The sequence below is a fragment of the Eumetopias jubatus genome, unplaced genomic scaffold (assembly GCF_037043125.1).
Source record: "Eumetopias jubatus isolate StellerSeaLion01/CBP00866 unplaced genomic scaffold, mEumJub1_p1.0 scaffold_7, whole genome shotgun sequence".
NCBI lineage: Eukaryota > Metazoa > Chordata > Mammalia > Carnivora > Otariidae > Eumetopias > Eumetopias jubatus.
This window is the reverse complement of record NW_028274813.1, coordinates 30,851,439-30,876,039: the sequence shown is the minus strand read 5'-3', so window position 1 is coordinate 30,876,039 and position 24,601 is coordinate 30,851,439. Positions and strand designations below refer to the sequence as shown.

Here is a 24,601-nt window from a genome sequence, read left to right as displayed (position 1 = left end):
AAATTCTACAATCCAGGTATTTCCAGACCCAAAAAGGCAGGGAGAATTCTTCCCAAGGAAGGGGCCAAGGGTAAGAACTGGGGTCTAGGGAGCAAGGAACAGCGAAGGAGGCCGAAGCCAGGTCTCACCGAGAGGATCTTATCACCCTCCTGGAGCCGCCCATCCAGGGCCGCAGCCCCATTCTCTTTGATGCGGCTGACGTAGATGCCACTGTCGTTGGAGACATACTGCTGATCTGTGCCACCGACGATGTTGAAGCCCAGCCCTGAGAAAATCATGGAGGAGTTGTAAAGGAGATAGTGGTGAAGAAGAAAGGGATTAGAGGAGAAGAAGAGAGAAAGAGGAAAGTTCTAGTGGGGAGGGGAGGCTGACAAGTCAACTGTGATGTAACTGGTCAACAGACTTGGGCAAAGCCAGTGAAGAGTATCATCAACAGAGGTCAAGAGTACCCAGAGTTGGGCACTTAGACCAGGCAAGACTAAAAACATAAACGCAGGTCATCAACATAGTTTGTTGAATATAAAAAGATCTCTACTAAACTCAGTGAAAGAATAATGGTGATTCTTATAAGATGTGCTTCTGTTCACATTCAATTTTGATTCTGCTGGCGGCATTTAAAGGACCCAATTCTTGACTTTCCTGCTATTAATGTAACAGGGTGAGCTGTGTTCATGAGAAGCCATGCTTTTAACTAATTTGGAAATGAACTATCTTTAATTCAGTGGAGAAGAGATTCCTAACCAAAGCTACCCATTCATACTTCCCTTCTCCCAATGTTCAGGACAGTTTGTGTATGGAGGTGTTTTGGAAGAAATGGTCTTAGGAGTTTCATTTATTTTTCTATTTTGAGTGTAGACGTTGGCAGGAATCCTGGGAACCAGAAAGTTAACTGAAGCTTCAATAATAGGACTAAATCACCAACTTCAGTTTCCTTTTCTACCTCCAGTACAAACAACCGTGAATTTGGGTAGTTTGCCAAGTTTTATTCACTGTAGGAAACTGACTACCCACGGATTAACAACTCTCCATTCTCCCCCTTGCCCAAACCCCTGGCGAACACCCTTTTATCCTTTGCTTCTCTAAGTAACTAACTTAAATGGGTATAAAATTTCAGTTACGAAGATGAATAAGTTCTGGAGATCTGATGTACAACTTGGTGCCTACAGATAACAATAATGTTACAGTACACTTAAATATCTATTAAGAGTAGGTCTCATTTAAGTGTTCTTACCATAATAAAATAAAATAAAATTTTAAAAAGAAATAAGACTAGTAAAGTGTCATTTCCATGGACAAACCACTAAGTTGTGGAAAGAATTTCACTATACAAAAACCATTGTTATAAAGGGATTTTATCTATGCATTAAAAAGGAAAGGAAAAAAAAGGAACCTCCCTGGGGTTTTCTTTCTGTCAGATACTGTAGAATTCATAGCCATAGTGCCAAGAGAAAAGAAATACTTAGAAAACAATTAAAAAACAAAAATCTGGTGGCACGATTAGAAGGAATAGGCATAATCACCAGCTTACTATTGGTTTCAGTAGAAAACAGATACTTAAGGAGACATATGTGGGCTTTCTAAAAAATACTCCCCATTGGTGGGATGAAAGCTTATGTGTGAAGCTCGCAGTATTAACATAAGTACTAGCAAATCAATCTATGATTTAAGGAAATATATGGCGAAAGGGAGAGAAGCAGCAGGAAACATCTCATTTAGATAGCATACCTTGTGGACAGACTATCTCAGCTAGAGAATGAAAAGGGTTTAAGATACAGGATAGCAAGAGCTCCTTCTGAAAGATGACTATTTTAACTTCCTTGAAGAGAAGGGTATGAAAATTTAAGTTACTAAACGGTTTCTCTTAGAACACTCTTAATTTGTATCATAGTGGGTGGAAAGGGGATGGTAGGTAGTGATGAGATAAAACAGAAAGGTAGGTGAAGCCTGATTAATAAAGGCTTTGAAATTACTTCAAAACTGTGATAGGTTTGAGTAAGGTGGCTGAGGACAACCAGCCTCTCACAATACCAGCACAAACTACTTGGAGAAAATCTTTCCAATCTAACATCTTCACCAAATGCTACAGATGACTCTGGGGACTTGGGGTACAGGGAGCATGTGTTAAGTAACTAAATGCAATACAGTATTTAGAGAGAAGAGGGACTTTGCTACTGGTTACTGAAAGCTACAGAACAGTGCCAAAAAGGAGAATGGAGGAAATCTTACTGAAATTTTCTATAAACATTCAAGTGCTTACTCTCACCCAGAAACCACATCATCTAGGCATGTTTGTAAGTGATTGCTACGTTAGTTGTAAACGAACTACACCACTTAACATGAAAACTCTGAGACTGCCATGAAGTCTCTGTTCAGCCGGAACATTTATAGAACAGAACTTACCTAAAACTTGAAGTGTTGCTGAAATAAACGGGAGGCACCAAAGCACTGAGCAGCCGTACTACCAGTTCAAACCTGATCATTTACTACATGCCAGGTACTGTATTATGTTCTGAGGAAGACATAAAGCGAAACAGGACAGTCCCTGCTTTAACCACAAATAGAAATTTATCCTTTTCCTTTCCCTGTCCCTTCTAGAATCTGCAGAAACAAATTAAGGTCAGAAGACCTGGTCACAAATTCACCTCCGTTAACTTATCAGATATGTGGACTAAAATAGGTCAGTGTACCTCACTGATCCTTAGTTTCCTTTTCTGTAACATAAGGATTACAAATCCTGCCCTCTCTACCTCAAAAGGTAATTGGTAGGGTCCAATAACATAAAATCTGAAAAATTCCTTATGACCTACAAAGTACTACAAGCGTAGTTGTCAACAGTGGTGCCTGCTACCACCCCAAATCGGATAGTTTGACGGAGAAAAGATTAACAAATACACAGTACCAATGTGAAATATAAGACAGATAAAAAGTCCATCCATCTAGTAATAGGACAAGACTGGTTTGGAACTCAAACTTACTGAAGTTAACATCTATAACTCGTGCCCCAGACAGCCTGGTCATGAAGAGTTTCCAGCCAGAGTGGTATTTAAAATATGCAACAGTCAGTCCACCACATGCACCAACCAATTGCAACAGATGTCAGCTGGAAATACGCAGAAGGAGAAGGGCTATCCCAGTATGTATCTGCTGATTATCAACTGTGTCCTAGGAAAATCTTCCATAAATAGGGTAGATCACATATCCTGGTTTGTCTGGGAGTCTTTTTCTTTTTTCTAATATTTATTCATTTGAGACAGAGATACAGGGAGAGAGAGAGAGAGAGAGCATGAGCAGGGGGAGAGGCAGAGAAGCAGGCTCCCCGCTGAGCCAGGAGCCCAATCTGGGGCTCGATCCCAGGACTCCGGGATCACGACCTGAGCCGAAGGCAGATGCTTAACCATCTGAGCCACCAAGGCGCCCCATGGGAGTCTTGATATATACCTGCTGTCCCAGTATAATTAAAATAGCCCCCTTCAATTTAAAATCTCATCTTAGACCAATGTGACCATCCTATCTATAAAGGGTAATGTAAGAAAAAAAAAAAGGGTGATATAAGAATGTTAATTGCAGCATGCTTTGTGGTAGGGTGGAACTGATGGTAATTTAGGTGTCTATCCTTTAGGGAATAGATAACTAGAATTTGGTTAAGAGTTAGAAGATCTGAATAATCATATATAAGGTAACAGAGTTTTAAAATGTAGACATTAATAGCACAATACCTTCTTATAAATTAGAAACCCAGCACACAAAACAGTATTACCTACTTACAAAAGTGCATGTATATTTAAAGACATGCAGAGACACATTAGAATGGGTGCCTCTGGGGGAAAGATACAGGATGAAGTTTAGGGATGAAGGGTAAAAATAAAACGAGGGAGGGACCTTGCAGGTACTGATGATGACAATGTGTGACAGAGCTAAAGGATATAATTCAGCTCTCAGCATCTATAATCCAAAAGGGGATGAAGGGAGAGGTAAAAAGAAAAAGACTGGGACTCAATAGACTTTTTAAAAAGTGAGGGAATGAAGAAGTATTGCATAGTGAACTCTGGTTATAACGTGCCAATAAATTTTTTTAAATGTGGTAAGATTAAAATGGGTGCTTGGTCTGTAATTTGGAAGAGACGTCTAAATGCAAAAAAGTATAAAGACAGCGTAAGAATGACGCCACCACAGGACTGGGAGAGAAAAGAAGTATGTCTTTGGATACAGAGTTTTGTAAAGTTAAACAAGAAATGCCTTCTTGTGGACACCCCCCACCCATCTCCAGGTCTAGACCTTGAGCTTATTTATGCAGAAGAGCAGTAACAGCAGAAGCAACAGTTAGTATTTATTGAGCATTTAATATGTACCAGGTACTATGCTACGCACTTTACATTCATTATCTCGTTTAATCTTCTCAACAGACACGTGAATTATTACTCACATTTTACAAATGAATTTCAAGATGAGGCATGAAGAGATTAAATAATTTTACAAAAGGTCACACAGCTCTTCACAAAGCCAAGACAGTAGGTCAGGATATTTGATTCCGAAATGTGAGTTTTAAACCATTTTGCCATACTGTAGCTTTGTAGGAAATAGAAACAACTGCTTTAGGGAAAAAAAGTCTGCTAAGCAATGCTGCCTATCTCGGGAGTCAACCTGTCTGTGTTGGAATAATGGTTGTAGGACAGTTTCCAAAAGTAATATATTACAGAGGAAGAACTGGTCATTCTGGAGTTCTGTCACCTTAGTCAGGGTCCCTATTGTTTACTTTCAGGTAAAAAAAGGAAAAACCCTTCATTTATTTTATATTCTTCTCTATAAAATCTAAAAGTTATAAAGTAAAAGAAAAAAAACAATGTTTAACCATATTATATATTATTCTGGAAATAATAATTTTGGACATAATTAAAACAAAAAAAACCAGTCCATTAACACCAACGATGGTAGCCACTTGTTGAATATGAACACCAGACTGACAAACACCCTATTTCCCCACTATCAACCTGCAGGTTTTTTCTATCCCAAGATAATCTCACAAATTCTCCCTAGATGTCAATCAAACTCGCTGTTTGTTTAGTGGTAAAATATATGTAACATAAAATTTAACTTTTTAGCCATTTTTAAATGTATAATTCAGTGGCATCGAGTACATGCACAATGTTGTGCAACCATCACCACTATCCAGATCTACACCTTTTCCATCATCCCAAACATAAATTCTGTACCCATTAAACAGTAACTCTTCCCTCTTCTTCACCCCTGTAAGCTCTATTGTACTTTATATCTCTAGGAGTTTGCCTATTCTATATACCTCGTATAAGTGGAATCATACAATATTTGTTCGTGACTTGCTTTTTTTTACTTAGCATACTATTATCCGGGTTCATCCATGTTGTAACGTGTATCAGAATTTCATTCCTTTTACAAGCTGAATACTACTACATATTGTGTATCCAGTCATCTGTCAATGGACATTTGGTTGTTTCCACATTTTGGCTACTGTGAATAATGAATGCTAAGAACATTGGTGTACAAGTATCTGTTTGAGTCCCTGCTTTCAATTATTTTGGGCAATTACCTAGGAACTGAATTGCTGGATCACACGGCAATTTTTTTGACAATTTGAGGAAGTGCCCATCTGTTTCCCACAACAGCTGCATCATTTTACATTCCAACAAGCAACGCCCAGGGTTCCAATTTCCCCTTATCCTCGCCAATACTATTTTGCATCTGCAAAAAGCATCTGCCTTTCGCTTGTCTTTTGGAGAATAGTCATTCTAGTGGATATGAAGTGGATGTGATATGTCATCGTGGTTTTGATTTGCACTTTCCTAAGGCCAGTGATGTTGAATATCTTTTCTTGAGTTTACTGGCCATTTGCATATCTTCTCTGGAGAAATGTCCTTCAAGTCCTTTGCTTATTTTGAATTGGTCTTGTTGTTGTTGAGTTATAAGAGTTCTTTATATATTCTGGATATTAATCCATTAACAGATATATGACTTGTGAATATCTTCTCTCATTCTGTGTGTTATCTTTAACTCTCTTTAGTTTCTTTTGATGCACAAAATTTTAATTTTGGTAAAACCCAATTTATTTTTTTCTTTTGTTGCCTGTGCATTTGATGTTATATCCAAAAAATCACCAAGCCCAAAACTGTAAATATTTCCCCTTTTCTTCTAAGAGTTTTAGTGTTAGATCTTTTGGGGGGGGGAGGATATCCTGTTTATTAAGTTTTTATTTAAATTCCAGTTAGTTAACATACAGTGTAATATTAGTTTCAGGTGTGCAACATAGTTATTCAACACTTCCATACAACACCCAGTGCTTGTAACAAGTGCACTCCTTAATCCCCACCACCTATTTAATCCATCCCACCCTCCCACCTCCCCTCTGGTAACCATCAGTTTATCGCTATGGTTAAGTGCCAGTTTCTTGGTTAGCCTCACTTTTCCCCTTGGCTCGTTTATTTCTTAAATTCAACATATGAGTGAAATCAAAATTTGTCTTTCTTATTTCACTTAGCATAACACTCTAGCTCCATCCACGTCATTGCAAATGGCAAGATTTCATTCTTTCTTACGGCCGAATAATATTCCATTATATATACATACCACCTCTTCTTTATCCATTCATCAATCAATGGACATACAGTGTTATCTCTTACATTTAGGTATTTGATGCATTTTTAGTTAACTTTTGTAGTGATGCAGGGCAAGAATCCAACTTCAGTGTTTTGCATTTGGAGATTGTTTTCCCAACACCATTTGTTGGAAACTGTCCTTCAATGCAACGAATGGGCTTGGCACCCTTTCAAAAATCATTTGACCATATAGGAGAAGGTTTATTTCTGGGCCACATATTCTACTCCATTGCTCTATACATCTGCCCTTATGTCCTTATACACCTGTCCTACCACACTGTTTGGAACACGGTAGCTTTGTAGCAAGCTTTGAAATCAGGAAGTTGTAAGTCCCCCAACTTCATTCTTTCAAGATTGCACTGGCTATTGGGGGGGGCTCCCTTGACATTTCATACGAATTGCAGAATGTGGTTTTCTATTTCTGCAAAAAGGCTGATCAGATTTTGACAAAGACTGCACTGAGTCTGCAGAATGCTTTGGATAGTATTGTCTGTCATCTTAACAATATTAAGTCTTTCAATCCATGAATGTGGAATATAATTCCACTTATTCATGTCTTTAATTTCTTTCAGTCAAATTTTGTAGTTTTCAATGTACAAGTTATTGCCTCCTTAAACTTATTTATAAGTATTTTATTGTTTTTGATGCTACTGTAAATGGAATTACTTAATTTCCTTTCCAGATTGTTCATGGTTAATGTAGAGAAACTAAACTGATCTTGTGTGTTGAGTTTGTATCCTGCAACTTTGCTGAATTTGTTATAAATTCTAACAGGTTTTGTTTGTTTGTAGAACCTTTAGAGTTTACTACATGTAAGATCATGTCATCCATCTGTAAATAGAGACAATTTTACTTCTTCCTCTTCAATTTGTATACCTTTTCTTTCTTTTTCTTGCCTAATCTTTCTGGTTAGAACTTTTATTTTTTTAAAGATTTTATTTATTTGAAAGAGAGGGAGAGAGAGCACATGAGTGTGGGGGAGGAACAGAGGCAGAGGGAGAAGCAGACACCCCACAGAGCAGGGAGTCCAATGCAGGACTCAATCCCAGGACCCTGGGATCATGACCTGAGCTGCAGGCAGACACTTAACCAACTGTGCCACCCAGGTGCCCTGGTTAGAACTTTTAATACCACGTTGAACAGAAGTGGTGAAAGCAGACATCCTTATCTTGTTCCTGATCTTAGCTTTCATGCTTACGTAAGTATGATGTTAGCTGTGGATTCTTCATGCATGGCCTTTATCATGTTGAGGAAATTTCCTCCTATTCCTACTTTGTTTTTTTAACATGGAAAGATGTTGAATATCCTTAAATGCTTTTTCTGTATCTGCCGAGATGATCATGTTGGTTTTTTTCCTCATTCTATTAAAATGTTGTATTACTTCAAATGATTTTCTTTTGTGGAATCATCTTTGCATTCATGGAATAAATCCCATTTTGTCATGGCACATATTCCTTTTAACATGTTGCTGAATTAAAACAGTGTAGCTTGATGATCACCTGAGTATTCCATGTGGAGGCAATTTCTGATCACAACCACAGGGAGCAGGACCCAAGCAAAACCTAGCAGCTTCACTGAGTTGATGAAATGGGGATTAGAGTTTGGAGAGGGTGAGGTTGCTGGAAGTTGCAGGGCAAAGTTCTGGAAAGGAGGAACATAGGCAGAAAAAAAGAGATCCAAGTATCTGCACGAGTCTTAACCAAGTACTGGCCCATGCATATGTTGAGTCAAACTCCACAAAGCTGGAAAAACAAAAACTAGGAAGTTGCATGCTGAATAATTATCAGAGTTCACAAAATGCAAGGAGACTTTCAAGTTCTGACCAGCCAGACTGGAAATCCTCAATGATTCGCTTGAAAATTCTGTGGACACTCACTTAGAGCATACCTCATTTGTAGAGCTGAACTATACCTGAAGTAAATATTACTTTAGAACCTAGAAAAGGTTACAAACAGGCCTTCAGGAGGTCAAACCGATCTACAAGTTACTTAACTGCCTGCTAAAACAAAGTTCAACATTGTAACATTAACAATGTTAATGTAATAAAACAAAATGCAGACATGCAACAATGTAATATTCACAACATCCAGAATCTAATTAAAAATTAACATGCTAAGAAACAAGAAAACATGACCCATAATCAAGAGAAAAATCAGTCATTAGAAACACAGCCAGAAATAATAAAGGATGAAATAGGCAGACAAGGATGTTTAAAAGGCTACTATAACTACGTGGAAATAAAGTCAAACATAATGACAAAATGGAAGATTTTTTTCAAGCCTTTAATCCATTTTGAGTTGATTTTTATATATGGTATAAGACAGTGGTTCAGTTTCATTCTTGTTCATGTTTAGATGTCTTTTGCATTCTGTCTAGTTTTCCCAACACCATTTTTGGAGAGACTATCCTTTCCCTATTGTATATTCTTAGCCCCTTTGTCATTAATTAATTGACCATACATGCATGGGTTTATTTCTGGACTCTCTATTCTGTTCCACTGATGTACGTATGAAAATGGAAGATTTTTTAAAAAATGAAACTTACAGATTTGAAAATTACAATGTCTGAAAGGAAAAAATATACCAGATGTGATTAACAGCAGATTTGATACCATAAGAGAAAAGATCAATGAACCCGAAGACTTAGAAGGGAAACCACAGTAACATATAGAAAATAGCAATATATAACTGGAGTTCCAGAAGAAGAGGAAAAAGGGAAACAAAAAATAGTTGAAGAAACAACCGGCTTGGGGTGCCTGGATGCCTCAGTCGGTTAAGTGTCTGCCTTCAGCTCAGGTCATGATCCCAGGGTCCTGGAATTGAGCCTCACATCAGGCTCCCTGCTCAGCGGGGAGCCTGCTTCTCCCTCTTCCCCTGCCCCTTGTGTTCTCTCTTGCTAGCTCTGCTCTGCTCTCTCAAATAAATTTTTAAAAATTAAAAAAAAAATTGGCTCAAATTTATGAAAAATTTACACAAACAGAGCTAAGCTCAACAAACTCCAATCAGAATAAACAGAAAAGAAAAAAAACAGCAAAGTATATCATAACCACATTCTGCAAAAAGAGATATACAGAGAATCTTAAAAGTAGTCACAGGAAAAAAGGACACATATGTACTAAGGCACAAAGATGTGAATGACAATAGTCTTTTCCTCAGAAACTATACATGCCTTAAGTCAATGAAACATCATCTTTAAAATGCTAACAGAAAAACAAAAGTCAACTTAGAATTTTACATCCAGTGAATATAGCATTCAAAAAGAATGGCAAGGGGCGCCTGGGTGGCTCAGATGGTTAAGCATCTGCCTTTGGCTCAGGTCATGATCCCAGGGTACTGGGATCGAGTCCCGCCATTGGGCTCCCTGCTAGGCGGGAAGCCTGCTTCTCCCTCTGCCTCTGCCTCTCTCTCTCTCTCTGACTCTCATGAATAAATAAATAAAACTTTAAAAAAAAAAAAACGAATGGCAAAATAAGTATTTTTTCAGAAAAACAAAAGTTGCGACAATTTGTCACAAGCAGATCTAAACTATGATAAATGTTAAAGGAAATCCTTCAGGCAAAAGAAAAATAACATTGAACAGAAACTGGATCTATATAAAGGAATGAAAGCACCAGAGATCATAAATACACGGGTAAACACAAGTTAAAATGAAAGGGATGGACATAGATATATTAAACAGCTGGACTGGCCCTTTTAACATCATAAAAAGTAGACTTCAGAATAAGGAATATTACAGAGGACAAAAAAGGACACTTCCTAATGAAAAAGGAGTCAATTCACCAAGATGACATTAAAACACTAAATATGAACATACCGAATAGCAGAACTTAAATATTTATGGAGCAAAAACTGAAATGAGAAAAAGGCAAATAAAAAATGACAGCTGTAGATTTCAACATTTCCCTCGCAGTAACTGATAGAACAAGTTGACAGAAAAATCAGTAAAAATACAGAACACTTGAGCAACACTACGTACCAACTTAACCTAATTTATCTTTACAGAACACCACACTCAACAACTATGGAATAAGATTCCTTTCTAATGCACAGGTAATGTTCACAAAGATGGACCATAGGCTGCTCCATAAGTCTGTCTTGCTAAATTTCAAAGGATAGACATAAATTAGAAATCAGCAAAAATAACTGTTTTAGTTTTCTTGGGCTGCCATAATAAAATACCATAGACCACACAGCTGAAATTTCTGTTCTGGAGGCTTGGGAAGACCATAATCAAAGTACAGTTAGGAAAATTTCACACTGAGGCCTCCTCTTGATTTGTAGGTAGCCACCATCTCACTATGTGCTTCTTGTGCATGTGCAGAGAGGGAAAGAGTTTTCTGGGCCTCTACAAGGACACTAATTCTATAGGATCGGAGCCCTACCCTTGACTTCATTTAACTTTAATTACTTCTGTAAAGGCCTAATCTCCAAATCTCCAAATCCTGTCACACTGAGGGTTAAGGCTTCAACATATGAATGTGGGCCGGGGGCCACAAATATTCAGTCCATAACAAAAAGATATTGAAAAAATTCCCTCAGTGTTTGGAAAACAAATAACCAATGAGTAAAAGATGAAACTATAAGGGAATATAGAACACACTGTAGTTGAATGACACTGAAAATGAAATCACAATATATTAAAAATTGTGGGATGTAGCCAAAGGAACATTTAGAGAGAAATTTACAGCTTTACATGCTCACAGAAGAAATAAATAGGTATAAAATCAATGACTTAAATTTCTATCTTAAGAAGTTAGAAAAAGGGGCACCTGGGTGGCTCAGTCATTAAACGTCTGCCTTCGGCTCAGGTCATGATCCCAGGGTCCTGGGATCAAGTCCTGCATCAGGCTCCCTGCTCAGCAGGAGTTGGCTTCTCCCTCTCCCACTCCCCCTGCTTGTGTTCCTTCTCTCACTGTCTCTCTCTCTGTCAAATAAATAAAATCTTTAAAAAAAAAAAAAAGGGTGCCTGGGTGGCTCAGTTGGTTAAGTGACTGCCTTCAGCTCAGGTCATGATCCTGGAGTCCCAGGATCGAGTCCCGCATCGGGCTCCCTGCTCGGCGGGGAGTCTGCTTCTCCCTCTGACCCTCCCCCTCTCATGCTCTCTCTATCTCATTCTCTCTCTCAAATAAATAAAATCTTAAAAAAAAAACCTAGAAAAAGAAGACTAAATTAAACCTAAAGGAAGTAAAAGAAGAAAATAATAAAAGTCAAAAAAATTTAACAAAGCCAAAAGACGGTTCTTTGAAAGGATTAATAAGGTTGATGAACTGCTAGCAAGACTAATCCAGAAAATGTAATTTACAGATTACCAATTTCAGGAATACAAAATGGATTATCACTATATATCCTAAAGATATTAAAAGGATAAGGGAATATTATGAATTATGGTATTGTCAATAAAACGGGAAAATTCTTTCAAAAAAACTCCACAACTTATCAAAATTGACTCAAGAAGAAATAGAATATCTGAATATCCCCATATCTATTAAAAATATCTCCAAGTGTATTAAAGATATTGTATTCATAATAAAAAAATATTCCCACAACTTCAGGCCTAGAATATTATACTGGTGTATTATAGCAAACATTTAAGGAAGGAATCATTCCCTTATGCAAAAAAATCCACAATATGTTCAGTAATTTCACAAAATGTTTCTCAACCCATTTTATGCAAACAAGACCTTGATACCAAAATATGAAATATATATTAGAACAAAACTACAGAAAAATATTACTCATGTACATAGACTCAAAAATCCTCAAGAAAACATTAACTAATTGAATCCAGCAATATACAGAAAGGATGAATGTGGGGTTTACCTAAGGAATATAAGGTGGTTTTAACACTGGTCAATCAAACGAACAAACTCAGCAGTTAGTAAAGGAAAAATCATAATTATCTCAGTATATGCAGAAACAGCAGGTGGCAAAAGTCAACACCTTTTCATGATAAGAATTCTCAGCAAACTAACAATATAAGGTAACGTTAAGTCTGATTAAAAGCATCTACAAACAACTAACATCCCTAAAACTAGGTACAAGAAAAGGATGTCCACTCTTTCCACTAGTATTTGGCACTATACTGGAGGTCCTAGTCGGTACAGTAAGAAATAAAAGACAAAGATTAGAAAGAAATAAAACTGTCACTGTTGATGGATATGTATATGTGGCAATGGGGGGCATAGGGAAAATCTCTATACCTTCCTCAATTTTGCTGTGAAACCAACAGTGCTTTAAATAAATAAAAGTCTTAATTTTAAAAAAATTAACATTTGCCTGTTGGTGGGAATGCAAAGTGGAGCAGTCACTGTGGAAAACAGTATGGAGGTTCCTCAAAAAGTTAAAAATAGGGGCGCCTGGGTGGCTCAGTTAGTTGAGCGTCCGACTCTTGATCTCGGCTCAGGTCTTGATCTCAGGGTCAGGAGATGAAGCCCCAAGATGGGTTATCACACTGGGCGTGGAGCCTACTTAAAAAAAAAAAAAAAAAGGTTAAAAATAGAACTACCTTATGATCCAGTAATCACACTACTGGGTATTTACCCCAAAATACAAAAACACTAATTCAAAGAGATATATGCATCCCTATGTTTAGAGCAAGCAGCATTATTTACAATAGCCAAACTACTGAAACAGCCCAAGTATCCACAGACTGATAAAGGATAATGGATAAAGTGGTATATACATACAATGGACTACTACTCAGCCACAAGAAAGAGTAACATCTTGCCATTTGCAACAGCATGGATATAGCTAGACAGTATTATGCTATGTGAAATAAGTCAAAGACAAATACCATATGATTTCACTCATATGTGCAATTTAAGAAACAAAACAAATGATCGTAGGAGAAAAAAAGAGAGACAAACCAAGAAACATACTCTTAACTCTAGAGAACGAACTGATGGTTAGCAGAGGGGAGGTGGGTGGGGGGATGGGTGAAATAGGTGATGGGGAATTAAGGAGTACATTTGCCCTGATGAGCACTGGGTGTTGTACGAAGTGCTGAATCACTATACTGTATACCTGAAACTAATATTGTACTGTATTTTAACTATACTGGAATTACATTTAAAATATTTAATAACTACTACTTCCGTTTTTCACCCTTTTCCGCACACAGCCGTTCCATATCTCTATGACTTTGTCCTCTTGCCTTTGCCTGGAAACATACTGCACTGTAATTACTTGTTTAATTATCTCTTTACCCGACTGCAGTAATTAGTGTCAATTATGAATAAGCTGCCATGAACATCCGTGCACAGGTAACTGGCTTTTGTTCATTTTTCTATCTCCTGTGCCCATACAGTACCTTGTAAATATACAGACCTCAGTTGGTGTGAAGTGACTGTTAATGCCACTGGAAATAACACCCAGGCCAGGAACTCCTACATTTCCGGTTCTGAGGAAATCTAGCAAGGTTTAAAAATGTTTCTGTGAGACTCTAGCAAGCTTTTTCATAACCCAAAAAGGGAACACAAAAGAAAAAGAAAAATATAGAAGGAAAAGGTCAATGACCTTAAAATTCTTATGACACAGGTTACCCTGCCTTTCCTGGATGACTCACCTCTTATCCTACTGAAGTCTATTTTCCACATAGCAGTGGTAATGGCAGGCACCATTTAAGCACTTTAAATAAACTGAGTTATCTTTTGGTAAAATGCTTAGAACAGTGCCTGGTACAGAGTCTACAACATAAAAGTATTTGTAAAACAAACAAATCCATTTAAGTCTCACAACTCTATGAGTAGGTTTTTTTTTTTTTTTTAAGATTTTATTTATTTCTTTGACAGAGAGCGAGACAGTGAGAGAGGGAACACAAGCAGGGGAAGTGAAGACGGAGAAGCAGGCTTCCTGCGCAGCAGGGAGCCCGATGCGAGGCTCAATCCCAGGACCCCCAGGACCGTGGGATCATGACCTGAGGCGAACGCAGATGCTTAACGACTGAGCCACCCAGGCGCCCCTCTATGAGTAGTTTTGATTAATACTCTCATCTAAGGAAAATGAGGCATTTAGAAGTTCGGTAACTTGCCCAAGGTCTCACAGCTAGTTACTCAGCATTCTGGCTCTTAGTCACTATGCTCTGCTGCTCACTGCAATTATATTAAAATTCAATTCTCTTCTGTAGCCACAGTATCTAGCAAAAAATAAATATATGTGGATTGAAAGAATGAATGAATGATTCAAATGAGTGACTCAAGAGATGAAACGAGGAGGCATCTTTTCATTCAAAACTATTATGCTCTGCAGAAATCCTCTGCTGCAAAGATGAAATACATCACTTGCCTTTTGTTACCTCTTCCAAAAGACATGAACAAGTAAATACGCATTGACAAAGAGAAAGAGAAAAAATCTTTAACAATGACGTATCATAAAGATGGTGCCACAATCCAAAAACATGTTATGCCCATGGCCAGTCCCTCTCTATCACAGTGCTCCATCTAACAAGGGCAACAAAGAATATGGCCTCCCAAAGATGGTTCAGGCAGTACCTGCCAGGATGTATATCTGGGCCTCTTTTTATTGCTCTGTAAAAGATGATTCAAAATGAAGGAAGCACTGCTAAGAGTCACTCAAAATAGAGTGCAAAGGACATTGAGGAAGTAGGCCCTATGCACTCTCCTGTTTCAATTCTCAGAACACCATGAGCTTTTGATTTTTGCCAACTGGACACATCCTTCTACTTTGGGCAAAAGAGAGATAATGTAACACCTGTTAATTAAATAGCAAATCCTGCACTAGATAATCCGTTTGAACTCTGCCAGCACCATTATAATTTATTCAAAACAAGTTATGCGACTTTGTGGTTTTTACCTTTATAAGGCTGTACTCCCGGCTCACAATTCAGGGCACACTTTCAATTTCGGTTGACCCTGTCTCCCAGTGAAACCCCAAAAAAACATTCTGGTTACTTTACAGTAACTTCTTCTAATAGACAGCTCCTCAACTACTTCTGAAATATCTATTTTAATCTCTCATTTCAGGATAAGCCTTTGTTCAAACACTGAATGTATATGCCAGTTCTCTACTAGATCATGTCTCCATCTGCTCCCTTGCTTTCAAAATGTTTCAATCTCTTCATTTTTACCTCATATTACCATCTGTACCCTCCCCCACTGCCCTCTTTTCAACTTTCTCTTACTCTACTGCTTCTTGCCCCAAATATGGTAATCTGTACATTGTAGTAGGAATGGATACACCATAGTTTTGTACAAGAGGAGGATATTGTCTAAATTGTTTCCGAAACATTTCCTAAAGACATTTAATACAGTCTTGAGTCTTTTGTCTGACTCTACAAGGAACAGAACATATCTTATGAAGGTCCATAGCTATTTGGTTATTCTACCTCTTGAAGGTACTATGCCATATGCCTACCATAATTAATAATTATTCTATTGAATTGCAAAATTCTTAAAAGTAGGGATCTTTTATTTTTTATTTTAGTATCTATGATTCCTAATCATAGTGTAGGCACATAGTAAACACTAAATGAATGTTTTTAAGAACAGTTTCCCTTTATTTCTGACTTTCCAGAAACCAACAGTTTGTTCCTATTCTATCATCTTAGATCTTTTTCCTCAAGAATTTTGCACTTATTCAAATACAGTCATTGATGACTTTTCTACCTAGTCACATGGCTTTAAAAAAATGTTTCTATAGCTCAGCATCTATCAGTTTGCCTTTCTACTTCTCCAACGTAATTCCTAGATGTTTTACTTTACAGTTATTCTTAAGGATTGTCTTGAAAAAAATATTAACAAAAATTATCCTTGAAGCAATTTTTAGAGACTTGTATAATACACACTTCTCACCCTATGTGATTTTCTAGCTATTCCATCTCCTTGTTTCTTGAATCTTAGTTTCTTATGCATTAGAACGCATTACGTTCAAATTCATTCTTAAAGTTAGTGGAGAACCCTGTTTGACGTTTTGAAAGCTGAAAGAGAACGTTACTGGTTCTCTTTACTTAACAACATTCTATTTTTCTGACATTTATCAGTTTTCCTAGTCATTTCATGAACACTTACCCACCACTTTGTGTTATACCCAGCAAGGCATTAGGAAAACAAAAGATGAAGTATATACCTTTGAATCAGAAGAGCTCAGAGTGAAGTAGAGGGAGGAGACACAAATAAGGAAGCAAATACAGAAATAAACACTAAGACAGGGATATGCACAGAGTCCAGTTGGAGCCTAAAGAAAACAAAAACTTTCTATGAAGGTTCAGAGCCTAGGTTTTTAAGTCACATAGACTTGAACCCGATTCTTAACTCTACCTCTTAAAGAACTGCGTGACATAGGAGTCAAGGTTTTCTCATTTGTAAAATGGGATAATAATCATTTCAACTGTTCCTTGTTGGGAGTACATGAAACAAAGTGCTTAGTTTAGCAATACATGAGGAGCATTCAATAAATGATGTATGATATTCATAACAAGGAGGCAGCTAGACTATATAAGGCTTCCTGGAGGAGGTGACTCTTGAATTGTCTTAATCAATGAACAGGAAGGGGAAGGAATCAAGATGGAACCTTAGAGAAAGCTTAAGTTTCCACACTAGCATTAAGAACTTTTCATAATCCAGTCTACCTCAGCAACTTCATCTCCCTTCAGTCTCCTAAATGAACCGTCCCTTCTATCCAGGCTGGTATACTCACTGACCTCAGAATATGCTTTACTAATTTTCTCTTTTCTATTACTGCTTAGGCCATACCCTTGCCTGTGCCTGGCACTGGTCTGTCTATAAAACCAACATAAATTCTACCTTGTAATTGATGAGTCTGGCCCTTATCAATGGCTCCATTCTTCGGACTTTTCCAGCACAAGGTCACACTCCCCGCCATACTACCTCTGTCTTCTGACAACATCCATGCTCATCATAGTCCTTAACCATCCTTTGCACTGAGATTTCACTTTTCACATGTGAATGTAATGTCTCCATTGGAATGTAAATTCCATGAGGGTAAGACTTCATGCAAGCAAGAGATAGATATAGCATCTTAGGCTCAGATCTATTTGGTACATGAATGAACAGTTCAGAAAACGTAACAACAGTCTCAAGGTCAAATGCAAAGCACATGACCAATCTGTAGAGACTTAAATGCTTGGACTTAATGGGGTTTCTTGTTTTTAGGTTCTTACCTTGATATGCTCTCAGCTCTATCAATAGCAAACTATTAAAACTTTCCACTGTGGACTGCGCGAGTCATTTAAGATGCTTCAAATCCTTAAGGCATGATATAATCAAATAAAGGCCAGGAGAAAGGTTGGCAGTCAACTCCTTAGACATGGCTACTATATTGGGAGGTAATATATGGAATAGTAGAATTAAGAGATCTAGGTTAAACTTACCGGCTTTAGAACTTGGACAAATCCCTAACCTCTCTGAGAGATCATTTCCTCATCTAATCATGTGGATGAATCACTTAGCACTCAGGGTTGCTGTGAAGATTAAATGAGTTAAAATATAAAGTAACTAGCACAGGGCCAGAAATATAATACCCTCCCCAATTATTCATTACTAAAACATCATACCAACCCAGTATCCTCTGCAAAAAAAAGTAGAAAAATAGAGATTCTCTTCCTTCTTTAGAGATAATGTATCAGGAGCAACCTGCTGAAACTCACTGAGGCCTCAATCCTGAACAAGGAATCCTAATGTCAACACCCAGCGGTCACAAGGTTGTCTTTATGGCCAATCTCTACCTGTTACAGTGGGGTGGGGAGGTGGGGGGAGCTAGATTAGATTCTTGTGATACTTCTTAGAGTGACTGGGTCTTTTCAAAATTAAGAACTCTTAATTTGATAAAGGACAACGTGGGAAGCTTAGAGACTGTAATCAAGCTGAACTCCCACAGAAAGAAGAAAGATCAACAGTGTTCCATAAAGGATAAAAGGTGAACTCTTCAAGCCTTTGAAGCCATTTGAAATTGTGACCACTGCCTCTGACAATTCTTCAGATCACCCACTGTTAGTCCAAAATGGCAGGAATCATAAAATAACATGTGGAATGGGCCAAAAAAATCATCAACTCTTGGAAGTGGAAGACACCTCCAAAGTCATTCAGCCTAAGTGTCGCCTTAAACAGTTGAGGAGGTAGGAATAGGAGAGATGCCATGCTACATGCCAAGCTTCTTTCTGCCTCCCCAGATACTCACTTCTTTGTCATAACTTCCCCAAGATTTCATTCTTTCCCTTGCAGTAAGCATGATCAGACAGAATAAGTTCATTTACCTTACAAAATGGGCCCAAACACTGAAAATATCCCAAGACTCTTGCCCTTGGCAGAACACAGGTACAAAAGTGCAAAAGAATATACATTTTTGTTGTTGTTGTTAACTGATTAAACTATTGGGTCTCTGCATAGAAGTTGTACATAAAGAGTGACAATGTTGCCTACAAACAGAAATGCATATTCAGAACTAGAGGCTTTTCATATTTCTTCTACAGAACAAAAGATCTCTATGAGCCTACCGAAGTTAGTGGAAGTTTCTGGTGGTGATAAATGACTTCTTCCCTCAAGATGACACAGGAAGAAAAGCTGAATCAGAATGTGAGACTTCTTAGAAGTACAACATACCAGGTAACTAGTTTTGAGAGGTGATAAACAGAAACTTGAAATATTCTCTTGTTAACTGAAGCAAGCAAACGTCAAATGACTGTTTTTATCCCAGTTCAATCCTAAATTTGTGGCTCTATTCTCCTAAACTCTTAGGTTTACCAACCTATATGAGTAAGACCTGAAAATACTCAGGAAAATTCAAGGAGTCACCTGATGAATAAATACTCATTGTGAATAAACACACATATACTATAGAAACTAAACTACTTTGGGGGGAAATATATTAGCTAGATATAATTATTCTTCTTAAGGAGTACCATGAAGTTTGTTCTAACTCCAATGATTCAGAAAAATGTCAACACCAGGAACTTTACGTCTGCAAGATCAAGAGGATCAGGAACTTTCGCAAATGGTGAGCTGAACATTAGTCAACCCTGCTATGCAAACACCAAAAAAATGTGAAGTGATATTACACTGAACTTTAAAAAAATATTCAGTGACTTGAACACACAAGATAGTATCAGAGTACTGCTCTGCTGTAGTCAGGAGATCCTGGAAATATTGTGGATGCCACAGCAAAAGAACCATGTCAAAGTACGTGAAATTCTTTTTTTTTTTTTTTATATAAATGCACAGGGTTTATTTCAAATGCAGTCTTTTTTTTTCCTTTCTACTTGTCCCTTCCCTCTTCTTTTTTTTTAATTTTTTTATTGTTATGTTAATCACAGTACGTGAAATTCTTAAGAGACAAGAATTAAATCCCAAATCACATCAAGGCAGCTAATATTATAATTAGGGATACCTAGGCTATAGAGGAAACAGACAAAACAGGAGCAGAACAACTTTAAATACTTGCAGGACAATCAGAAAAGGAACTAGCATTGTTTTAACTGGCCCTAGAGTGCCTATGGATGAAAAGTACAGGAAAGCAGATTTTTGGCTTAACAATGCTTTTCCGTATTAGCCTCAAAAGTCAATAAATATTAAGAGTGAGAGAACGAGAAATTTACATAAAATAGGAAAAATGAATCTAAAAGAACTGGCATACTGAATGAGCATTCAACAAACGTTTAGGAGCTCCTATGAAGCATGACACTAAATTATGCAGGTTAGAATGAATTACATTTCCATAAGTAAAGCTGACTTCCAATCTTGTGTAACAAGAAAAAAAGACAAAGTATGGATGATTCTGAAAGCTATACTTTATGAAGAATAGTCTATAAGTGGTGGTCAAGATATTGCAAAATTCCACATGAGGAAAGATGATGGACTGTTGTAGGTAGTGGAGCGGCGAGCAAAAAGGAGCAGAAGATTTACAGAAACATTTCAGAACTAGAGCTCATAGTACTTGATGAGTTACTGAAGACTTGGAAAAACAGTATTTAGCAGGATTTATGGTACTAATCTAGTTATTCATCTATCAACAATAACAACAGTAGGAAACAAACAGTGCTTTCCAGGTGTCAGGCCATGTTCTGAACGTTTCACACAGATTAACTCATTTCATTCTCATAACCCTATGAAGTATAGGGCCTATTAACAGGCACATTTTACCGATGAGAAACTAAGGCATAGCTTCTACCAGTAAAGTCAGTCAACCAATGTCAAAATTCTAGTAAGAGGTTAGATACCAGATGGATCTACATAATCCCAAAGCTAAAGCTCTTAATCCATACACTAGACAGCTGTAAAGGGAAGGCAACAAAACCCAAGGCAGGCTGCACATAAGTAGCGTTAAGAGCCCAGTGGAGAGACAGCGTTGGTGGAAACGGGGGGGTTCGAGGGGAAAGCTGACTGAGGACTAAGTGAGGATTTAGCGGTATCAGAGTCACAGGACGTGGTTTTTTAAAAAAAAAGAAAGAAAAAAAAACCCAAACAAAACTTACATTGAATCCAAATTCCTAGAGATGGGACCTAGGAATTAACATTTTTTAAAAAAGATTTTATTTGGAATTAACATATTTTTTTAAAGCAAAACCGAGAAACCCTGGGTAATTCTGAGGCACAACCAGGTTTGAAAAGTGCTGTAGCAAATCTCTAAGGTTTCTTTCCGTTTTAGCATTCCAGTTGACACTCTAATTTCCCAAAAACGGAAAGGAGGAGGGAGGGATTTCTAGCACCAAGAAAACGGCTATGCATTTACTCAACACCGTTTACGCTCCCATTTTTACTGAACAGTCTCACAGGAAAAGGGATAAAGTAGGCAACGGAAGGAGGGGTGTGGTGTTAAAAAGCAGGCTTTGGGGCAGAACTTTCTAGGCCTATTAGCACGCGCAAACCTTCCTGACTATAAATACATGTGATAATCCGACTGAAAAATGAGGTGGATTCCTCAGATCCGGGTCGGGCTAACGATGGATGCCAATATAGTCTTCTACGTGCTCAGAGCGTTGCAGGGAACCTCTAGGCTGGGGCCTGCCGGCTCCAAGGCCAAAGGAATCGCGCTCAGGAGGAGAGGTGTCCGCTCTGCAATTACAACCTCAAGCACCCTGCTCCCGGAGACGACCTGTGCCGCACATACCCGAGGGTCCTCTGGTAAGACTGATTTCCTCCTCAGTGACAAAATAATCCACTCTTCCGTTCATGTCTCACTGCTCTTTTGGCTTCCCACCTGGGTCGGCGGGGGCTCGCGCAGGTGAAGGTGAACCAATCTCCGCGGGGCGCCCACAGCACCGCACTCTCGGTTTCAGCAGCCCGCAGACCGGAAGAGGACGCCGGGAGCGCTGGGAGCGCAGGGCATGCTGGGAGTCGTGGTTCTCCCGGCTTCTCTCGTCCGCCCGCGCCACGCACGGCGAGCTGGGCGGCGAGTCGGTTACCGTCCTACCTTACCGTTGGGGGCGGGGGTCGTAAAGGTCGGAGACACAAATTAATTGATATTGGCGAGGAGAAATTAAACATAAAATCTCCTGACATCTCAGAAAACCGCTACAAACATGAGGGAAAAAGTAAGTTCTGTTATTCAGATTAGGAGGGGCGTCGCAGGCAATCCGCTAATGCGACTCCAGAGGAGATCTCACCCTTTTATAAAGCCAGGCAAATACAGTCCATTCCATGCACGTTCTCGTGTAAGAGGACTTAACACAGTTTGCTGTATACATTCTTCGGTATGTCACCCCTGTAGTGGCCGCCTGTGTTAGTTAATTGCCACGATCCAAAGGAAAAATAAAACTATGACAAGCAGGTACTTAAAGCTTTGACTCATGCCACCCTCACTTCCAAGCCTCCTCAACATGTTGATTGAATGAGTGGATAAAATGATCATAATAAAAAGCAGTATATCGTAAGTGAAAAAAGTAAAGTATAAATAAGTGAGAATGGAATATCAAGAGAAGAGAGGAAATAGAAATGGGAAAAGCAAATCATCAATGAAGAAATATGAAACGAATAAACAAAACAGAGAAATAGACTCATAGATAAAGGGAAAAAACTGTTGGTTAACAGAGTGGGAGGGATTGGGGGTGGGCAAAATAGGTGAAGGGGATAAAGAGGTACAAAATTCCAGTTATAAATAAGTAAGTCATGGGGATGTAATGAATATAGGGAATATAGCCAATAATATTGTAGTAACAAACCATAGTGAGGTGCATGTGAGCACCGAGTCAAGGGAGAGGGAGACAGGAGTGAGGCCAAGAGAAGGTAGGAAGGGGGCCCCATACGCCCCCTAGGGGTCACCCTCACAGTGGTACCTCCACTTTTCCAGGGACTGTGGAGACCTACTAGGCCCTAACCTTTTGACCCCCACCCCATCTCTGGCCAGGGCTTTGAACACCAGTCCCAAATCGTTCTACCCTTCCTTGCTCCATCTTCATTTGCACAGGCTTCCAGCCTCACTCTTCTCGTCTTCCACACTCTTCTCTGTGATTAGTAGCACGTTAGGGTACTGTGTGAGCCGCAGAGAGGCCGGGAGCCAGGAGGCAGGATGGAGACGGGGCAAAGAGAGGAGAAGAGTTTGTTCAAGGATCCTTCTCCTCACGGGATCCCAAACTGTACAACCAGCTCCTCTTCTGCATCCACTTGGATCTGAGAAAGTGCCCTGTAGGCATAAACAGCTATCATGGAAACCTGCTGCAAGTCGGAGAAGGGGATGGGCTCGTTGGCCAGCACTTGGTGGGGCTGGCTGGTGAGAGATGGCCGCCACGGCAGCTTCTTCCAGTGGGTCAGGCTGTGGCTCAGCACAGCCAAGCGGGTGCTGTAGTGCTCCATGCCCTGGGAGTCCGCAGCAGACACGTCAATGATGTTACTGGCTGTCTTAGGAAGGATGGAGGAGAGCAGGGCCTGCTCATCTGTGCGAGTGGGAGGCAGGCTGTGGTAGTTGGGTTCAGCTCCTTTGAGGGCTTTGGCAGGGCGGCTGCTAGGATCCAGCAGCAGCTTCCGCTCCTCTTGGTCCTGGTCCGAGTACTCGTTCTCGCTGCTGTAGCAGCACCCCATAGCTGGGGTCCTGTTGGGCGCTCAGGCCAGGGGAGGAGGGCCGGCATCCGTTAGGATCCCTTCAGTCACATGACCTGTGGCTGCATCCAGCAAGCAGCCACCCGCCTCCCCACCTAGCCCTTCCCAGAGCACGCAGTTGCCCTTATTCCTCTATGTTTTAAAGTCTATTTTGTGGTAAGTGAAATAAGTCAATCAGAGAAAGATGATTATCATATGATCTCACTGATATGTGGAATTTAAGAAACATAACAGAGGATCATAAGGGAAAAAATAAAACAAGATGAAATCAGAGAGGGAGACAAACCGAAAGAGACTCTCAATCATAGGAAACAAACTGAGGGTTGCTGGAGGGGAGGCGGGTGGAGGGATGGGGTAACTGGGTGATGGACATTGAGGAGGGCACGTGATGTCATGAGCACTGGGTGTTATATAACACTGACGAATCACTGACCTCTACCTCTGAAACTAATAATACATTATATGTTAATTAATTGAATTTAAATTTAAAAATAAGTAAACAAAGTCTATTTTGTCTGATACGAGTATTGCTACCTCAGCTTTTTTATTTTCACTTTCATTTGCATGGAATGTCTTTTTCCATAAGTTTCAGTCTATGTGTGTCTTTAGGCCTGAAGTGAGTCCCTTGTAGACAACATACAGATGGGTCTTTTTTTTTAAATGTATTCAATCACCTTATGTCTGTCTTTTGATTGGAGCATTAGACCATTTACATTTAAAGTAATTAATTGACAGGCATGTACTTTGTTGCCATTTTGTTGTTTTCTGTAGTTGTCTGCTCCTTTTTCTTACTCTCTTCCCTTGTGATAGATGACTTTAGTGTTATGCTTGGATTCCTTTTTATTTTTTGTATATCTATCATAGGTTCTCAGTTTGTTACCATGAGGTTCATATATAAAATTCTAAGTGTGTAACAGTCCATATTAAGCTGATGGTCACTTAAGTTTGAACACATTCTAAAAGCACACTTATA

General features: G+C 38.9%; 1 protein-coding gene and 1 pseudogene across 1 annotated transcript in view; both read right to left on the bottom strand.

Moving 5' to 3' along the window:
* Nucleotides 1-21,884, bottom strand: part of SYNJ2BP (synaptojanin 2 binding protein) — a 35,528-nt gene extending 13,644 nt beyond the window's left edge. Inside the window, exons 1-2 of the mRNA XM_028126490.2 lie at nt 21,704-21,884; nt 129-265 (exon numbers count right to left, since the gene is read on the bottom strand). Coding sequence (XP_027982291.1) covers nt 129-265; nt 21,704-21,767 — 201 coding nt within the window. The 5' untranslated portion in view covers nt 21,768-21,884. The remainder of the gene's footprint in view (nt 1-128; nt 266-21,703) is intronic.
* Nucleotides 21,885-23,151: 1,267 nt separating this feature from the next.
* Nucleotides 23,152-23,610, bottom strand: LOC114208484 (ragulator complex protein LAMTOR1 pseudogene; annotated as a pseudogene).
* Between the last annotated feature and the right edge of the window lie 991 nt (nt 23,611-24,601).